The following is a 17,459-nucleotide window of genomic DNA, read 5'->3' as shown; positions in this document are numbered from 1 at the left end:
GTGTAGACCTACCATCATTCTGAGTAAAAAAGTATTGATTTAATTGCCTTGGCGCTTATTGTAGGCTATCTCGCCTTTGTCTGGAAAAACAAACATTGCAATCAAATGAACTAAGATTATTTTTCTTCAGCCACACTTCAGATGCAAAGTCATATAATGTTTCCCTGTTATTTTCTGATTGTTGCGAGTATGGTTGACAGACTTGCAGGGCATCCTCTAAAGTCAGTGTATGATGACGTTCACAGCTTTTGAAACATAAATGTGTATATGAATCTCAGTAGGTGAAAAACCACAAGGGAAAACAGAGTTCTGTGGATGCATGAAAAAATCTTTTATTTGAACACAAGGTCTAAACACAAAGGACAAAATAAATAAATAGAATTTAAATACACAAATTTAAAAAAGAAACATTTTCCCTACATATCAAAGATCACTTGTTGTTGTTGCTGCTACAGGTGACAAAAGCAACCTTTCCAAATGTGAAATTTAGGTGATCTGAACACAGCAAGGGACAATTTTTAAACACAGATAATACTCGTTAAAAAATAGCATATTGAGAGCATACAAAATGCATGTCAGAGACATCATAAGATAAATGGACGACTTTGTGAATATGAAATTAATACGGTTCTTGGCTACTTTTAACAGGTACCAATGGTGTGTTTTTAGCCTTACAAAAACATACAAACAAGCAAAGGTACATAGCGTATTATAATTTTTTTTTTTTCTGTTTCTGCATAGATCTCTTTGGTTAACAAAAATGTTTTTAATTTAACCTAACTATGTTAAAAGTTTTTTTTGTTTTTTAAATTATGATCCACTATGGCATTCCTGTTCGGTTTTATTATTAATTTAGTAAATTCTGATGATTCATAAATAAAGCACTGTAATTCATAAATGAGACATTATTTTTAAAGCTTGCCAAGATCTGACATGTTTGTCATAGAGCACTCTTTCTCTTTGCTGTTTGTATGAAGAGCAATGATCAAAGCTATACAAATGTCTTTGGTTTGTACAAGAAGCAAAATTCTCAAATTCACAAAAAGAAATTTCAAAAAAAGCCAAAAACATTTTTACTGTTCCCATCTGGTTAAAAGTGTCATGCATGACAAATCTGGAAAACATAAAACAAAAACCACATCATTTTGACTATTTATTTCAGATCTTTTTTTTTTTCTCCAGACAAATCTTTTTCATTAGTAGTATTTGAAGACAGTGTGAAGACAACAGAGGAGAAATACAAACTAGTCATGTATGACAGCGTCTTGTGCAACCTGTAAAAAGTTAACGCGTGTGTTTAATATTATGTAGTTATACACAATAATTTCATCAGGGAATTTGGATTCAAGAGCAGTTCTGACTTGAGATAAAAGTGTTAAGGTTAATTACTGATAAAAATCTCTGTTCATTTCTCTAAAAACACAGCTCCTGACTGAACAGAAAAAAAAAACACACAGCTCACGACAGTAAATGATCTTAAACTACTGAAACACTAAAACCACACACACACACACACAAAAAGTCAAGTGTAAACTCATATTCACTGGCTGTAAATTTAACAAATTAAAAAAAGGGCTTTGCTCTCTCTTTTTACTGTGGCAAGGTAATCTCAATATGCCATGATTTTTCAGTCATATTAACAGAAAACATGAATGACACTATAACAAAACAGCCTACAAAATGATTTCGACAGCAGACATTAATCACAAACAAAAAACAGGACCATAATTACAAAGGAAAAAAACAGTATTAACTACCATTCAGTTTTAATTTTTTTTTTCAATAAATATCTGTAGTCCCAGAATGTTAAGAGAGGGGGGGGGGACACAAATTCAGCTTTTACAGTTGCTAAACAGATACTAAAACTGTAGCAAAAAGACAAGTTACACCCACTCAATGTTTGCATGGCCTCCTTCAAATCACTATCACAAATGGTCCCTTGGCCTTAGTTCTGAGATACAGTAGGGAAAAAATGTCTTCAATATACTGCAGAGGTAAAGCATAAATAGGATATATGTCTTTTCAAAGAGAAAAATGATATCTATTAAAACACAGGCATTGAGGTAAGAGTTGAAGTACAGTTCTAGTCCTGGTCCTGATCCTGGTCCTGGTCCTAGCAAGGCCCCTGTCTTCAGTAGCAATGAAGCCTCTGTTCTCTCAGGTTCACACACTTCATTATTCTAGTGCACATAGTACAGATACAAAACCTTATCTCACGCACTAGCATAAAAAGCAGGTATAAAAGCTTGAGAATGTTCTGTCAAATTCCTAATTTTGCATTTTTGCAAACAAGGGGAAAAAAGAAAGAAAACAGAGGAATTACAGTTTGTCCGTTATTTCTTTTGGGTGGGGTTTGGGAAGCGAGGGGAGGGGTCAAGAAAACATACACTGCACTGAATTACAAAAGGCTGCTGTCTCACAACTGCACCTCTTTATACAACCAAAAACAGCAGCTCAAATATAAATATCACCGTTTCACTAGGAGTCAACAGCTCTCAAAAGAAAATGCCAAAACAAAAAAAATGAGTCATTTTAAAATATTAAAAAAACAAAAACAGGAGTGAGTGAAAACTGGAATGAAATGATGACCTTTTTGGTATATGGAGGGACAGAGATACAAAGTGTCCCATCACAACCCAGAGTCCTGACCTCCACTGATAAGATGAACCAGTTTTCGCATGACATGATTAAAAGTGTTAAAGGCATGAAACATTTAGAGAGGAGAAACGCTGAGCATTGCAGCTTTGTAAAAACCTCTGGGCCTTGCACACCGAGACGTGAACAACACTTGGCTCCAGGGTTTTCTATCACAACAGAACCTCACACACTAACAACCATTTCCCCATGGGTTTATACGAATCAAACTTTCTCCACAATCTTTACCGCTGCCTAAATTGGCAATTTTTTTTTTTCTTTAAATCACATAGAAACTCAGTTCAAACCTGGACATCTCACACACAGCCTAAATTCAAAACAGTTCAAGGAGTACATTACAAGACAATCACAATACATACACATTAATAAACCTCTTATTCTCATCGCTAGCACTGGCTCCTCTTCCTTCCGTAATGACTACATTGATTGTATAGCATTTAGCAGGTGCATTTTCAAGTAACCATGCAGTTGATGAAACTACAGCATCCACTGGCTCAGAAATGATGCCTGCTTTTACAACATGGGTTAAAACAACGCTAGTCAAATACACACAGAAACAAACTTTACAGTCAAACTTTTTTTCACCTGTGTGTGCACGAATGTCTTGCACTAAAATCGGTGCTTGTCTGCAAAATGTTTAACATACCTATAGTTTGAAAACAGCGTCTAAAGGAGTGATTCAGATTACAGCGATTCATTCTACGATAAATATGACACACACACACACACACACACACAAGCGGCGGAGACGGAACTTCACAACTTTCCCACGCTTGGCAAAAATGAGATTAATAAACAAGTCTTTTTTTTTTTTTAACAACTTCTCAGCGAATGTTACATGAAGCAAAGCCAAGGCAATGCAAATCATATGACCTGTGTAAGGTTGATCGATAAATGATTAATAACAGAGATTGATGGACTGACACGGAGGATTTTGGCCTGATACCAGAGTACGACACTTAAGGATCAGGGTGAATTATTTCGCTTGTTTTACCTGTCAGAAGTGGGGGGGGGGGGGGGGGGGGGGGGGGGGGGGGTCTGGCAACAAAACGTCATGGCGTAAACATATTCAGTTCTGATCAACTCATGAATAAAATACATTACAAGTGTGTCTTCCAATAGGATTAAATTAAAAAAAAAAAAACCATCTTCTTTTATCGCTATCTTATGTTGGTATGTTAAATAATCTATCAGCATCAACAAACGTACAAACACCTTCATAAAAGTGGCATACAGCAGTGTCAAGAGTAACCTGGATGATCGTAAAGCACTCCAAATGAAAAGTCTGTGCCCTTCAGAGAGGACCAATAAAAGAGAGCACCTTTCCAGGATAACCAGCTGGAAACCTCACGTACTGGACACCAACTGGACCTCCATAACTCGGTTAGAAAAATGCTACATTATCATTGGAGAGATGGGCAGGGCCGTACCACAGCACCTGGATGTTCTGTCAGCTCTATGGGCTATGGCTTCACATGTGAGCTACACTGTACTGGCACTTGATAAACTAGATATGGAGGAGTTTAAATCGATGGCTTTTTCCTTTCCCACCGTAATAAAACACACGCCCCTTGTTCAAAGAGGACTTCGCGAACTGTTAGTTACTGTGTTTCAGGTACTGAACGTAGCAGCTCTCCTGCCTCTGTTTCGGTGGATTGACCAAGTCCACCCCCATGAAAGAAAGAAGTCCACGTCAGTTCCTCACACACAGGAGAAAGCCAACCAGGACCGGAATGAGGTTACATAGCAGACACCACAACGTCACCACCAAGCCCGAAGAACTGGAACAAGGATCTGGCAAAAACATATGAATCTGACTTAACATTCTGTTCTCAACAAAACAAATCAGAATTATGATTATTAATAACAATAACAATAATAATAATAATCACAACAACCATAATAATCATCATCACCATAACAACGACAACAACGACAACGACAGCAATAATAATCATCACACCACCGTAACAACAAAAACAACAACAACTATAATCATAAAATAATAAAAATCCTAAAAGCATTCTGGGTACGTATTTTGCGGTGCACTGACCGATGCGGGTGCTCTTGGTCGTGTTGACTGGTGGGAGCTGGTGAGGGAGGGGACAGCCAGTGCAGAAGTCGGAGCACGACGGGCAGACCAGTACCCCGCTGTACACCCACTGGTTCAGACGCACGTTCACGCTGAGCAACTGGCCAGTTCGCACACACAGGAAGGACTGGTCCAGCACCCACACCACCAGACCCTGGGCTGAACAGGACACCTGCAGAACCAAGCCACGCATTACAGTCCATGTTAACACGCACAGAGAGCTTTACTCTGGGTTTGTCTTTCACACAGCAGACCTTGGGACAAAAATGTATTTAAATACCAAAGCCGAGAAGATCTAACAGTTTCAATTACAATGAGCAACTTTAGATTCCTTCCTTTCAAAGAAAAAGTCATTCGTAAAAGTCATTTTTGAATTCCCTCTGTTTGAACGCACTTGTTGTGGATCGGTCTCGATAAGAACGTCAGATAAATGAACAAAACCACATGATAATATCTGTGAACCAGAGCGGTTCTGATAGTGGAAGTGGAGTTAGGTGGGGTCTTGACTGAAAAGAGGGTGTTACCCTGTAGCATCCACTGCCCCAGTCAGGGTAGGTCATACGCCTGGTGCACTGCTCCATGACAAAGGCTGACCTCTGGTACAGACACACCGACTGTGGGCCATACTGCTCAGCACCGTAGTTCCTCTCTGAGTCTGTTACGGTCAAACACGGTTAAGGCAACACATCCAAAGCATAATGGAATACTGTTTAAAAAAAAAAACAATCTTTTCCATCAAAACAAGTGACGTATAGAGCATTGATATTCTCAGAATGACTAAATGGGAGTTAAAAAAACGTAAGGGCAGATTCTTTCAAATGAAAATTTTTCTACAGTTAAAGAGAGGAGGTGATAAAGGTGTATGAAATGGAGAGGGAGGGGGAGGAGGAGTGACAGGTCTAGGAGAACGGGCGAAATTAGTGCTCCCACCTGGCTGGTTCTCCTGCACCCTGCAGTAGGAGCTGCGCTGGTACTCCCCGCTCAGGTGCCAGCTGAACTCTTGACTGAAAGGGCAGAAATCGGCGATCTCCACCGCGCCTCCATACGCGGGTAAGTCCTCGGCGGGTATGCCGGGAATATTGTCAAAGTACTGCAGAAAACAAGAGACCTGGCATAACACCTCCACCTCAGTAAAACCCAACTTACACTCATTCCTCTATGACCTTATGACCTTCACATAAGCTTATATGTAAATGAAAAGACATTCAGTGAGCCCAACCTGGAGCGAAACACTGACTGATCTTCAATGGTTTTTTTTCTTGTTTTTTTTTTTTGGACTGTGTGTCTTTATGCTTCTGTGACCTCTGACCTTACCTGGTACTCCAGTGGGAGGGCCTGAGGGTATTTCTGTAGGTTACACACGGCCACTGCCAGCTGGTCCTGCCTGCAGGTGAGCTGGAGGGGCGTGGTCCTCACAGAGTCACAGTACGGGGTCAGTGTTGGCCTACTGCGGGAAAACAACCCCAAAGTACGACGCCCTATAAATGACTTTACCGTTATCAGCTCAGCCGTAATGACAAATGCACCTCTCCGTCCAGAGTACAGGACGAATGACACTGCATGACGTATATTATATTGGTAAATATTTAATGCCAGATATACAAAAATTCGTTCAATTTCCATAACAATTAAGCTAGCTGAAGAAGTTTGTCTTTTTGGTCAGTTCAGTACACAACAGCTTTTTCTATCAGCAAGCATTCAACTGCTTCTTCTTCTTCTTTTGGTGGCCTGCACTTTTAACATAAAAAAAAAAAAGATTCCCCGTCCATTTAAGTTCAGAGCATGACATGGCTTACCTCTGCCTCTGCTGGTCAATCCAAAATTTGCAGCTTTTCATCACGAAGTCGCAGCCCAAACCCTTGCCCCATTCCAGCTTCTCAGCCATGGTGTAGTTGGCTCTGTACCACCTGCACACGGGGAATGATCGCAAAGCAAAGTTACAAACAGGACAAGGCCTCAAACGGAGAACAAGTGCATGAGCTAAAGATGGAAGAGAAGAAACTCAAAGTCTGTGAACAGAATATTTTATTGAATAGACATTTTCACGCCAGCAGGGACTTACCCGGTGTCTTCCATTATAGCCAAAGTTATCCTGGAAAACACTCTATTCTGTGTGTGGGAACCCGTCATAGCTTCATTCTACTCCACAAAAAAAAAAAAAAAGCAACAAAGCAAAATATGCTTTTGAAGTGAACAACTTCAGCTCAAAATACAGAACTCTCCGACGTGGGCCGCGGAAAGCATTAAAGAACAAACCACGAATGCCTCTAAATTATGCATTACTCAAGGGAAAAGAAATACAAAACAAAACAAAACAAAAACCGGTTTCTAAAAATACTGCATTCCCCTCACAGTGAACAGAAGAGGAAATGCTTGCACACCAGCGGAAAGGGTAGAGGAGCGACTGGGTGTCTCTCTGAACGTACCTCTAACAACCGTTTCTCCCAGTGGTTGAGCTCCGTGCCCACCCCTCCCTGGTTCTCCAGCTCCATACCCTCCAGGATGGGACAGCTGAAATGTCTCCTTGCTTCCTCCTGAGGAGACGTTTAGAATGCATCTCAGAAGCCTGTCTTCAAGTTCAAGTTTCAAGTTTTAGTTTATTTAAAGCCCAATATCACTGTTTACAGTCTAAAAGGGCTTTACATGCCCACAGGATTACAACAAACAGAGCAGGGTGGCACCCCCTGACTTGATCCTCAAAGCGGGCAAGAAAAAACTCCTCAAAAAACCCAGACACTAGGGAAAAATAGGAGAAATCTTGAGAAGGACCACAGAGAGAGGAGACCCCTTCTAGGCCAGCCAGGCGTGCCATAGGTGCCAACCCAGTGGGCAAATTACAAAACATCACGTGACTGTTATGAACTAACAGCATTTACGTCATACTGGGGCATGTCTTTAACATCCAGACAAACATCAGCGGAGGAATACTCACCACAACCCGCGGGGTGACCAGGAGACTGACGTCGTGTCTGATCATTTGACCCCCTCGGATGTCCCACAGCCGGGCCGCTCTCCGGATCACCTTATCACTCCACTGATACAGGCCTAGGCTGGAAGAGGGTTGCAAAGGAATATCAGAGTCAGTTTTGTACGTGACATATTACAAATTTACACCAAAAAAAAAAAAAAGAGAAGGTGAACACTGTTCCCGCAGTTACCTCTCATTGAAAGCTGGCAATCCGCTGGCGAAACGTGGCGTGAGTGGTTTCCCATTGTCGTCATGGTAAAAAGCGAAGAGCCCTGCTGAAAAACCCTACAGACAGAGAACGCATTCATAAGTTCAGCTCTATAGGGATCGCCAGTGATATTCACTGTCAAAGGGGAGAAAAAAAAACCTCTCAGTCTGGACTGGTGTAAACCTCATAAATGACATGACTGCTTAGAGGAGGCACTATGTACAGTCTAAGTCACAAAGGCTGTTCACTGACACAAGTTAACACACACACACAGCGGTGACCATACGCACCAGGGCATGTATAATCTCGTGTTTGACAGTGGATAGCATGCCTTCAAACTCCTGAGGTTGGGTAGAAATCATATTTGGACACAGATTGGCGTATCCCGCGATGGGCCTGCACCAGAACACAATGCAAGGCACTGATTATTCTCAAGGTCAGTAAAACGAGTTCACAGTCCCTTAACAAGGCAGGAAAAGGCTACATCTCATTTACATTTTATATAAATAACCCCACATACAACGTAGCAAGTCGTCAGCAAAAGACAAAAGATGAGGATACATAAAGCTACCACGATATACTTTAAATCTGTGCTGTCCGTTCATTCTGTCAGTGGAGGGTTCTTTGGTCGCCACGGATACCTGTCAAGCTTGGACTCCAGCTGGCAGTAGGCTGCATAGGCAACAATGTTCTCCTGTCCACAGCGCTCTGTGGTCACTCCACTCACATACAGCACAAAGTCAGTATCCTCTATCCCCTCCCCATCGGGGGGTCCCACCGGGCCGCATGACTTCCCTGTCTCGCTGCATACTCTGCATTGCTGTGAGGCACAGATTCAACATTCAGTATCTTTAAGTAGTCCTGTTCATCGTTGTGTGAGGTACATTACAGACATTATAACAGTACACGGGTCTGGACCAATCTTTCATAGATTACACACCTGGAATAAACTTTATGTAAACACACACACACAAAGAGGGGTGGGGGACAAGAAGACCTTAAGAGTAGCTGAGCTGTCTATGCCCTCAAATCCCACCCTTCAATTACAAATCCTTCCCCTGATTAACTCTGACAGTCTACCCTGGACGCAGTGTCTAGTCTCAGCAATTCACTAATAAGCCTTAGGAACAGATTAACATTCGCATCATGAGCACAGAATCTGAGATATGGGTTCAGGTGTACTTTGCATACGTGAAATAAAACAAAGTGAAAAAAAACAAACGGACAAAACATTGGCTTAACTGACAGCTGCAGACTGAAGTTAAGTTACACTCAGGCAAACACTCTTGACAGCCTTACCTGCAGATGGTGCTCAGGCACAATAACTGGTCCACATCTCGTGATTTCAGCACAAGCTCCTTGACAATATCGATGAGGGTCATCTTTCTTCCTCAGGTACTGGTTTGTCGCACACTGTCTAATGGACAATACAGGTTTTTTTTATTAAGTTGCCTTAGGATAAAAGACAGCTTCATTAAATTTATGTCTGACCATTTATCACCCCCCCCCCCCCCCCCCCCCAAAAAAAACCCATAAGAGTGTATGCCCATAATAAATGACAGTGTTGCGCAGGATAGACAAAACAGCAGTTAGTGTGGTACCTGCTTAGTAACACAGGGCCTGCTTTCATACGGACTTGAAATGCCTTCTGGAGATAGTCGATGGCTTGTGGGAAGAGCTTGTCCTTCAGGCAAAGCAGAGAAAATAATCACAACGGTGACATGAAAGACAAAGCATCATTTCAAAACCTCTGTACCCTTGCGAACGGAGTCAGACGAGCAGTTTACTCTCCTGACAGAAATGTTTGAAACATACCTTCACAAGACTGCTTTTATCCTCATCTAACCTGCAAGAAAACAATGAACTTCAGTCACTGAACCATTTCAGTGTAGAATTCAATAACTTGCTGTGAACAGACATTCAGAGTAGAATATACCACTTACGCATCCAAGCTGGAGTCATAAATAAGTTTAATGTTTAGCTGCTGGTCAGTGCTTCGTTTTGTTAATCTTTCTGGCTTCAGGTACACTTTGTGGATGATCTGAAAGTAAAACAGCGTTAACAGCTTATGAATGCTGCTCTTATAGTCATGAATTCATAAATCTGTGGAAAAATATTTTGTAAAAACGTATTATAAGCAAGAAATTAACTTTGAACTACATTGGTTTGAGAAACAACTGATTACGCCTGGTTTTACTAAAAGTTCAACGTTATGACGTGAGTTGGGCTATTGTCAAACTAACAGGAGTCTCTATACACCCAAAATAAATTAACCACTATATTAAACACTACGAGAACTTTTACTGTTATTACAAAAATTAAGAGGCAACATGCCGTAACTGGTGAACAAAGCGACTACGTCATCTTCTTGAAAATTGTCTCACTAATCGATTTGACAGGTATTGTCGCCCTCTGGTCAACGAATAAGCTATTCGTTAGCTTATGTTAGCCTGTTGGCTAGGAGCTCCGCAAAGCAAGTAGTCGACAGGTAGACACTAATTTTTGCACTAAAATTTGATGAAACTTAGGGAGGGACTTACCTCGGATGGCAAGGGCACTTGATGTTTACATGTGTGACACTGTACACAGAGAAGTAGAAGAGAAAATAGACAAATCCGGCTAAGTGATCCAAGGGGTTTGCAGCAGCAGCTTAACCCTGTCGCCATCATATAAACTAAGCTGCAGCTGGCAAGCTCGCGATGTCGACACGGGTAAATCAGTTGCTGCTTGCCCACAGCTTGTAGCTATAACATTCATACCTCAAAAAAGAATCAGAAAGAGAAGGAGAATCAAATATGTGAAAGTGAATGAAATCTGGGGATGTCACGATTTAAAAATATCGTAGCAAAGATTTACTGGCCATTCATTCATCAGTTGCAACACCCCTAACCGTGCTAGTAGGTGCTAAATATGACAGTGCTGTGAAGCCAACGATAATAACTAAATATATACCACAACAATGAAAGGGAACAAATGTTCAAAATACTAGTCCAGTGAGAAGCGACGCTTTAGAGACGCGGCATTGAGTCTCGGAAGACACGGTTTTGTAAATGTATTATTTTAAAGTAATATCGCTGAACCAACATTTCAAGGAAATTTCGTGTAAATTTCAAGGACATGACCATCCTTTAAAAGAAAGTTTAACACAATGTATTGTTTACACCGTCCAATTTTTCAACACAAATCATGAAATGTATCTGTCAGGTTCTGGAAAATTGTATACATATGAACATGCTATGGTAAGAATTAAGTTAATTTTTTATAACACAACCAATCCCGTACCTCAAGTTACAATAGCCTCAAAAACTCTCTTTCTCTCTCTCTCTCTCTCTCTCTCCCGCTTACACACACATAAACACACGTGCGTGTGCAGTGTACACAATATTGTTACTGTGCGAATAAACATACACGTCTCTATTCAACAAGATCATATCAGTTTATAGACTCACTGGAACAATTGTTCGTGAACTAGCTGTAAAATCGACTCGATTCATGACAGGACTTTTATGTTGGAAAATCGGTGTCTTGAAGCATGTTTGCACGGGTCCTTTATTCTTGCTGGCTTCGTTTTATACTTAAAAATCTGACAGACGCTGCTTGGTTCTATCTGAAGAACAAGGAAATCGGAGGTGTCTCAAACCGGTCACCTAAAGCAGCACTGCGCAAGGAGTTCGCGGTAAGAGCAATGAGCACGGAAATTTTTGACAGTTTAGTCGTGTTGGATTTGATGACCTCTCTCCTCGGATTACACAGACATTATAATGAAAATGATGAATTGTCTCTAATCAGGAAGCTTAGCTAGGTTAGTGTACATTAGCTAGAAAGCTAACGTGCTTAAAGTGCTCAAGTTAAAAGTAGTCAAGTTACAAATAACGAGTCTTAAATGTTACATACATATCTTTTATTTCTTCTGTTCAGCATGTGTCCTAGTACGCGTTTCCTGTGTGCGTGTCTCATAATTCAGGGACACCGACTTGCCAGAGTTATACACTGTCAGACGCTTTACCAACGAAGCGAACAGTTTGCTCTTCTACCTTTGTTCAGTGAAGTAAATGTTCATTGAAGAAGCTACTTCGCATTGTAGAACAGTTTTGGTTTGCCGGTCTTGATGGACAGTGATACCGTTGTGCTTTACTTCTGTGCCTGGTAACTGTGTAACTGTGGTTGTAGTTAATAATTGTCGTCAAGGAAGTATTACCTGTTCGTTAGGAATGATGGAAACCGGGATTGGTATCGTTGAATGGTATCGTTTGTGGTTGTATTCTATGTTTTAACCAATTACTTTTAGTGTGTTCTCTTAATGTATTTTTATATTAACAACACTGAACGTAGATGAGCCAACGTTACTCAATTCCTGCTGAGAGGATGCTCGATTATCCCTTTTTGAAGGAGTAATTGCTAAATGTTGCCCGAGGACTTGGACTGTGTCCTTGGAGTGCAGTGTATTATGACTGTGGTCTTTACATCGCGGCAAGAAAGCTGCAAAGTCTGTTTTTTTTTGTTTAGAGTGTTTCAACATCCTCTGTCGAAAACGGGTGGTTTGAAAAGAGAGGTGCGGTTTCAATATCCTGGGTAGCACTAGAGAGCATATGTAAATGTTTAATTTGGTTGCCGTTGACACCGTCGGGGCAAAGTAAACATTTCTGGAATAGAAAGACCTGTCGGTCATGACGTCACGCCGTGTCCTTGATTTCTCAAACGAGTCAGACGTATCCGTGTAATACAATCGATATGTCCTGGGCTGATACAGAGAGCATATCCATTGGCTTTGGTTAAAACACAGTCTTTTTTTTTGCTTTTTGAGCCAACAGTGGTGCATTGGTGTTTTCTGCTTGTGTTTTCTAAAATACAGTCATGACGTGGATAACACAGAGCAAGTGAATGGAAGGAGAGTGCCTGTAACCTAATAGCCCACGTGTTTTTTTGTTTGTTTGTTTGTTTTTGTGTGTGTGGGGGGGTGTACTCAGGGAGGAAAGCCAGCTCTGATGGGACTCGTCGCCTAAGCACAATGCCACTCACTGATGTCAGTCCAGGACCCTCATGGTCACCGACGATCCCTGTGTCTCTCTGTCTGTTGATATCGTCCTGATACCTGTCTGCGTGACATCTGCCTGTCAGTTATCCTACACACATCACACGCTCAAATATGGCACCCGTTCCTCCCGGCATCCGCTTCCTGGTGTCCTTCAACAGGGACCAGTGGTAAGTCTAGCACATTTCCTTGTTGTTCTTTATCAGTCTGTGTGGTTTAACTTCGCCTGTTTTTTTTATTTGTTTATTTGTTTATTGACCATAACAATCGATACAATCAACAATCAAAGGAGGAAGTTGAGTGATGCATAAGTCCATTAGTGTTAGATCATGTATCCCTTTCCGACATTCTGTGGAGAGGCTCCAAACCCTCACCAACACTGCATGTTCACCTCCTCTGCTTTAGGCCTGAGACCCCTGGCATGACCCATGTCATGCGCAAGGCCATAGTAAAAAAACTGAATAACTGTGGTAGAGACCGCGGTTTGATCGTTTTTCCTACACTGACGTCTTTGTCTTCTGTGACTGGCTGTGGAACTCTCAGCATTACCACGTATGTCATTTCCTGTTCTATTCTCCTGCTCCTCGCTCTCTTATAGGCCACAATCGAACTTGGGACAGATTCTATCTCTTGAGTTTCTCTCTGTGTGTGCTCATTTCATCTTCTTGAGGTGGGAAAAAATATTTTACGTGTTTCAGTTCTTCAATCAGAACTTGTATGTCCTCAAATGCATTAATACCCCCTAAGGAGATGTGTGAAGGTAACACACAGTTTTCTGAGACAGTTTGATTTAAACCATGTAGTTTCATGTGCAGTTGATCAATCTCCGTTTTTTTTTTTTTTTTTGCGGTCATTTTATGACTTCTTAAACCTGATGGCTTTCCACTGTGTCAAAGGTTGAGTGAAAGTACATTAGAGCAGTTATACAACAGAGCGGGATGAGGTGCTGACTGTGTCTCAGTAGGTTTCACAGAGCTGAAGTGCTATGTACAGGGCTCGACAGTGCAAGCGTTTCACTCGCGTTCGAGACTAAATATAGACGTGTGTGTGAACTGTAAAGTGTGTTTATGAGCACGTGTTACAAAATTCAGCCCAAGTAGCTTCTATTTTTTCTCAAAAAGGCTGACAACACAACAACAGATGACGATGACGCGCTCACTTCGCTGAACCAATGTTGTCCGTCGAAAAAAAAATCACGTGATCCACTCGTCAGCGCAAAAGGGCCCTCTAGACCGGTGATCCTCAACTCCAGTCCTGAGGGCCCCCTGTCCTGCACCTCTTTGTTTGAACTCTTCATTATCACAGTTAATTGAGCTAATCGAGGTCTTGATGATTAACTGATCAGTGGGATCAGGTGTGTCAGTCCCTCACAGTGAAGAGTTAAAACAAAGACGTGCAGGACAGGGGGCCCTCAGGACTGGAGTTGAGAAAAGTTGAGAAGTTGAGTGAACACGCAGTGAGCTGGATAGAGAGCTTAAGTTAGCTCGCAATATACGCAAAGTACGAAACCTATTGGTCAGTGTTTCAAAAGACTGAGTGCGACAGAAACCGAAGCTTCAGACATTTCAACTGAAACAGTCGATACAGATGGAGGAGATTGAGGAGATGGACGAGTGAGCTCAAAGCGGGCCAGACAACCTGCTTACAAAACCCAGCGGACCAGTGATACCCTTTGTGTCTAAACAGACTGAGCAGACTTCTTTTGCAGTTTAGAACAAGGAAGGACTACTTTATTATAGAGGCATTCATACCGTTTATTCTGTTTATACAGTTTAAAGTATGAATAATTCCATCATTATTAAATAAATACAGTTTGAAGCAGACATAATGAAGAACCTAGTGCACTTTTTGTATTCAAAAAATTTCAATCGTTTTGCTCGTAAATGTCTCCTCGTATCCCTTTATTTAGGAAAAACACATTATTTGATACATTTTCATTGCGCCCCTAACGTCCTTTATGCGTTCCTACATGTTTCAACTCAAGAGCACATGTGTTCCTTGGGGAAAAAAAGTAAGCGTCGAGCCCTGATATGCTTTGTATTTTATTACCTCGAGGTGTTTGCCTATCGTCTCACTCAGATGGCGTGCTTGGCAATGGAGAGAGACAGAGACATCAAAGTTTATTTTAGAGCGATCCAGAAACCATAAAAGTCTGAATGTAACGTCATAAATTTTCAGTGCTCGGCTGTCGTTCCGTTTGTCCACCTCACAACAGGAGAAACCGGCCTCACGTCACAGTGTGGGAAGTGCCGTGTTCTGCCCGTATCAGTTTCCAAGGCTATCTGTCAGGATACACCTTAAGAACACACAGGATACACACTTCCAAACCCACATCAAAGTTCCCCAGTACAACTTAGTCTCCGTCCTCTGCTTTTAAACCGTTCTCAGAAGACACACACGTACTCACATAATAATAGTTTAAATTTCTGTGATTGCACACAGTGAACTTGTCCTCTGCATTTAGCCCACCAGTAGTGAACACACACCAGACGCAGGAGCAGCATTCCTTGCGCCTGGGGAGCATTGGGGTTAAGTGCCTTACTCAAGGGCACACAGCCGTGGATGTTGGGCCTGGGAATCAAACCTGCAACCCTCCAGTCACAAGCCCGGTTCTCTAACCTTTAGACCATGGCTGCCCTGCTCTTGCACGCTCACACTCCCCTGTCAGTACAGTCTCAAATTCTCTCATTCCTCACACACCCCTGCTCCGCTGTCCACACATTCGGGTGGGGTCCTGACCCCAGGAGCAGATGGGGTCCTGACCCCAGGAGCAATCTCTGTGCCTAATGAGTGGTTTTGTCGATCCTGAATCGTCTTATCAGAGAATTGAAGTTGATGCGGCAAGTACTGTTGAATTTCAGTTTCTTCCCTAAAGTCCGGTCAGAAACTGAACTCACCTCAAACGTGCCGTTCGTTGAAGCGCCCGGTTGAGCAGAGGGTTGGGGGTCAATATATGCTTGTTGGTTTGTTTGCTAATTACACAAGTTTGTGTGCAGAGCTGAATAGAGGGAGGGTAGAGATGCCAAAGTGCATTCCTCAGTTCCTGCTCTGTGTGTTGACACAGCAGAAGTAGCAGCTTTTAGCCGTCAGCCGTGCCACCTGTGCTGTCGGGCCTTCGGTCAGCGTAGGCCCCAGTGGAGTCATTAAGAAGAACAGGAGCAGCCCAGATAGCAGCTCAGTCTCCCGCTGAACGGGTCCCGTTACCACCCCCTTCCTCGTCCCCTGTCTCGCTCTCCTCTTCCTCTTCCCGACTCGACCTCTTTTCGGTCTTTTATTTTACCCGTTTTATTATCTCTGCTCTCGTCCCTCGAACGCCGTCTGAACTTTTCTTTCACGTCAGAAATTCACCCAAATTTGTTGGTTGGTATCGCAGATATAATTAGTCTGCCCGGTCTTCCTCCCTTGGCCCTCTCTTTCTCTCGCCAACCCCCCCACCCCTTTCTTTCTCTTTTTTTTTTGCTTTCTAGCTGTCGATCCTTCTCTGTCTCTCGCTCTCTCTTCCTCTTTCCTGTCTCGTCATCACTTCCTCCCTGACACCGTTGTCTTACCTGTGCAGGTACCGAGCTTTCACCTTCGGCCTGACCTTCCTTCTGTACACCAGCTTCCACCTGTCCCGGAAGCCCATCAGCATCGTCAAGGTAACACATCCACTGCCACACTCATAGATGGCACTCAGGTAGTCCTTCGTCATAGCAGTAAATACCTGTGGAGACAACCTTAATCCTCACCGTAGACTTGGTCTTAAACGAAACACGTAAAAGCACAAATGGAGTAAAAAGTTCAGTTCCTCAGTCAAGATGTGAGTCATTCCATAGAGTTCTTCTCAGGTTACTCTCGAATTATTGGTTTCATCACCGGAAGAGTGTGCAAGCGTTCATTTCACAAATAATTTCTGATGTTTTTTTTTTTGTTGTTTTTTTTTTTATAAAACTCCTCACTGCAAGAAACGTAATTTGTTTGTTTTCATTCATATACTCTCTGTGTGTTCTACTGTTACCAGTTTTCTCCGACAGGGTTGTTTTGCGTCTTTATGCACGTCAGGTTTAGTGTTAGTCTGGTGTGATTGTGTGCGCTGATATGGTGTGTTACGTGTCACTTTGGCGTTACTGACTGCTTGTCTCTCTCTATTCAGAGTGAGCTGCATAAGAACTGTTCCCAGATCAGTGAGCTGTCTACAGAGAGCAGCGGTAGCAGTCAGCACCATGTCCCTCATTCAGACTTTGACTGCAGCTGGAAACCATTCGGTAAAACACTGTCACACACACTCTGCATTTTGTCTCCCGGCACCTCCCTACTCTCTCTCTTTTTTTTCTTTCTTTTTTTTTTTTTTTTCTTTTCTCCGTTTTGAGGTTTAGTTGAACTCACAGGCATCTGTTTGGTGTAAATTACAGGTGTCTCTTTGGTGTGAGTATATATAAATATCCAACAAATGATCTCTTTCTCTCTCTCTCTCTCTCTCTCTCTCTCTCTCTCTCTCTCTCTCTCTTTCTCTCTTCCTCTCTCT

General features: G+C 42.1%; 2 protein-coding genes across 2 annotated transcripts in view; one reads left to right on the top strand and one right to left on the bottom strand.

The window, feature by feature from the left end:
* Positions 1-4,348: 4,348 nt before the first annotated feature.
* lmln (leishmanolysin-like (metallopeptidase M8 family)) lies at positions 4,349-10,592 on the bottom strand. The gene is made up of 17 exons (XM_030787109.1): positions 10,464-10,592; positions 9,867-9,964; positions 9,739-9,769; positions 9,525-9,607; positions 9,223-9,340; positions 8,565-8,743; positions 8,214-8,319; positions 7,906-8,000; positions 7,680-7,797; positions 7,174-7,281; positions 6,810-6,886; positions 6,544-6,654; positions 6,062-6,194; positions 5,678-5,837; positions 5,272-5,402; positions 4,709-4,919; positions 4,349-4,449 (listed from the first exon to the last, which is right to left on the bottom strand). The coding sequence occupies exons 1-17, from the start codon at positions 10,590-10,592 to the stop codon at positions 4,349-4,351; spliced, it is 1,989 nt and encodes a 662-aa protein (XP_030642969.1).
* Positions 10,593-11,528: 936 nt separating this feature from the next.
* The window catches only part of slc37a1 (solute carrier family 37 member 1), a 14,931-nt gene continuing 9,000 nt past the window's right edge, over positions 11,529-17,459 (top strand). Inside the window, exons 1-4 of the mRNA XM_030786349.1 lie at positions 11,529-11,599; positions 12,891-13,125; positions 16,512-16,593; positions 17,088-17,199. Coding sequence (XP_030642209.1) covers positions 13,070-13,125; positions 16,512-16,593; positions 17,088-17,199 — 250 coding nt within the window. The 5' untranslated portion in view covers positions 11,529-11,599; positions 12,891-13,069. The remainder of the gene's footprint in view (positions 11,600-12,890; positions 13,126-16,511; positions 16,594-17,087; positions 17,200-17,459) is intronic.

Source organism: Chanos chanos, chromosome 10 (genome assembly GCF_902362185.1).
Source record: "Chanos chanos chromosome 10, fChaCha1.1, whole genome shotgun sequence".
Classification (NCBI taxonomy): domain Eukaryota; kingdom Metazoa; phylum Chordata; class Actinopteri; order Gonorynchiformes; family Chanidae; genus Chanos; species Chanos chanos.
Note: the sequence above shows the minus strand (reverse complement) of the source record. Positions and strands in the feature narration are given on the sequence as shown.

Coding starts and splice junctions, on each gene's coding strand:
- lmln (XM_030787109.1), bottom strand. CDS start 10,592: ATGATGGCGACAGGGTTAAGCTGCTGCTGCAAACCCCTTGGATCACTT. Junction 8,744..9,222: donor TGCCTGAGCACCATCTGCAG/GTAAGGCTGTCA, acceptor TGTGCCTCACAG/CAATGCAGAGTATGCAGCGA. Junction 7,798..7,905: donor TTGCCAGCTTTCAATGAGAG/GTAACTGCGGGA, acceptor ACCCTCTTCCAG/CCTAGGCCTGTATCAGTGGA.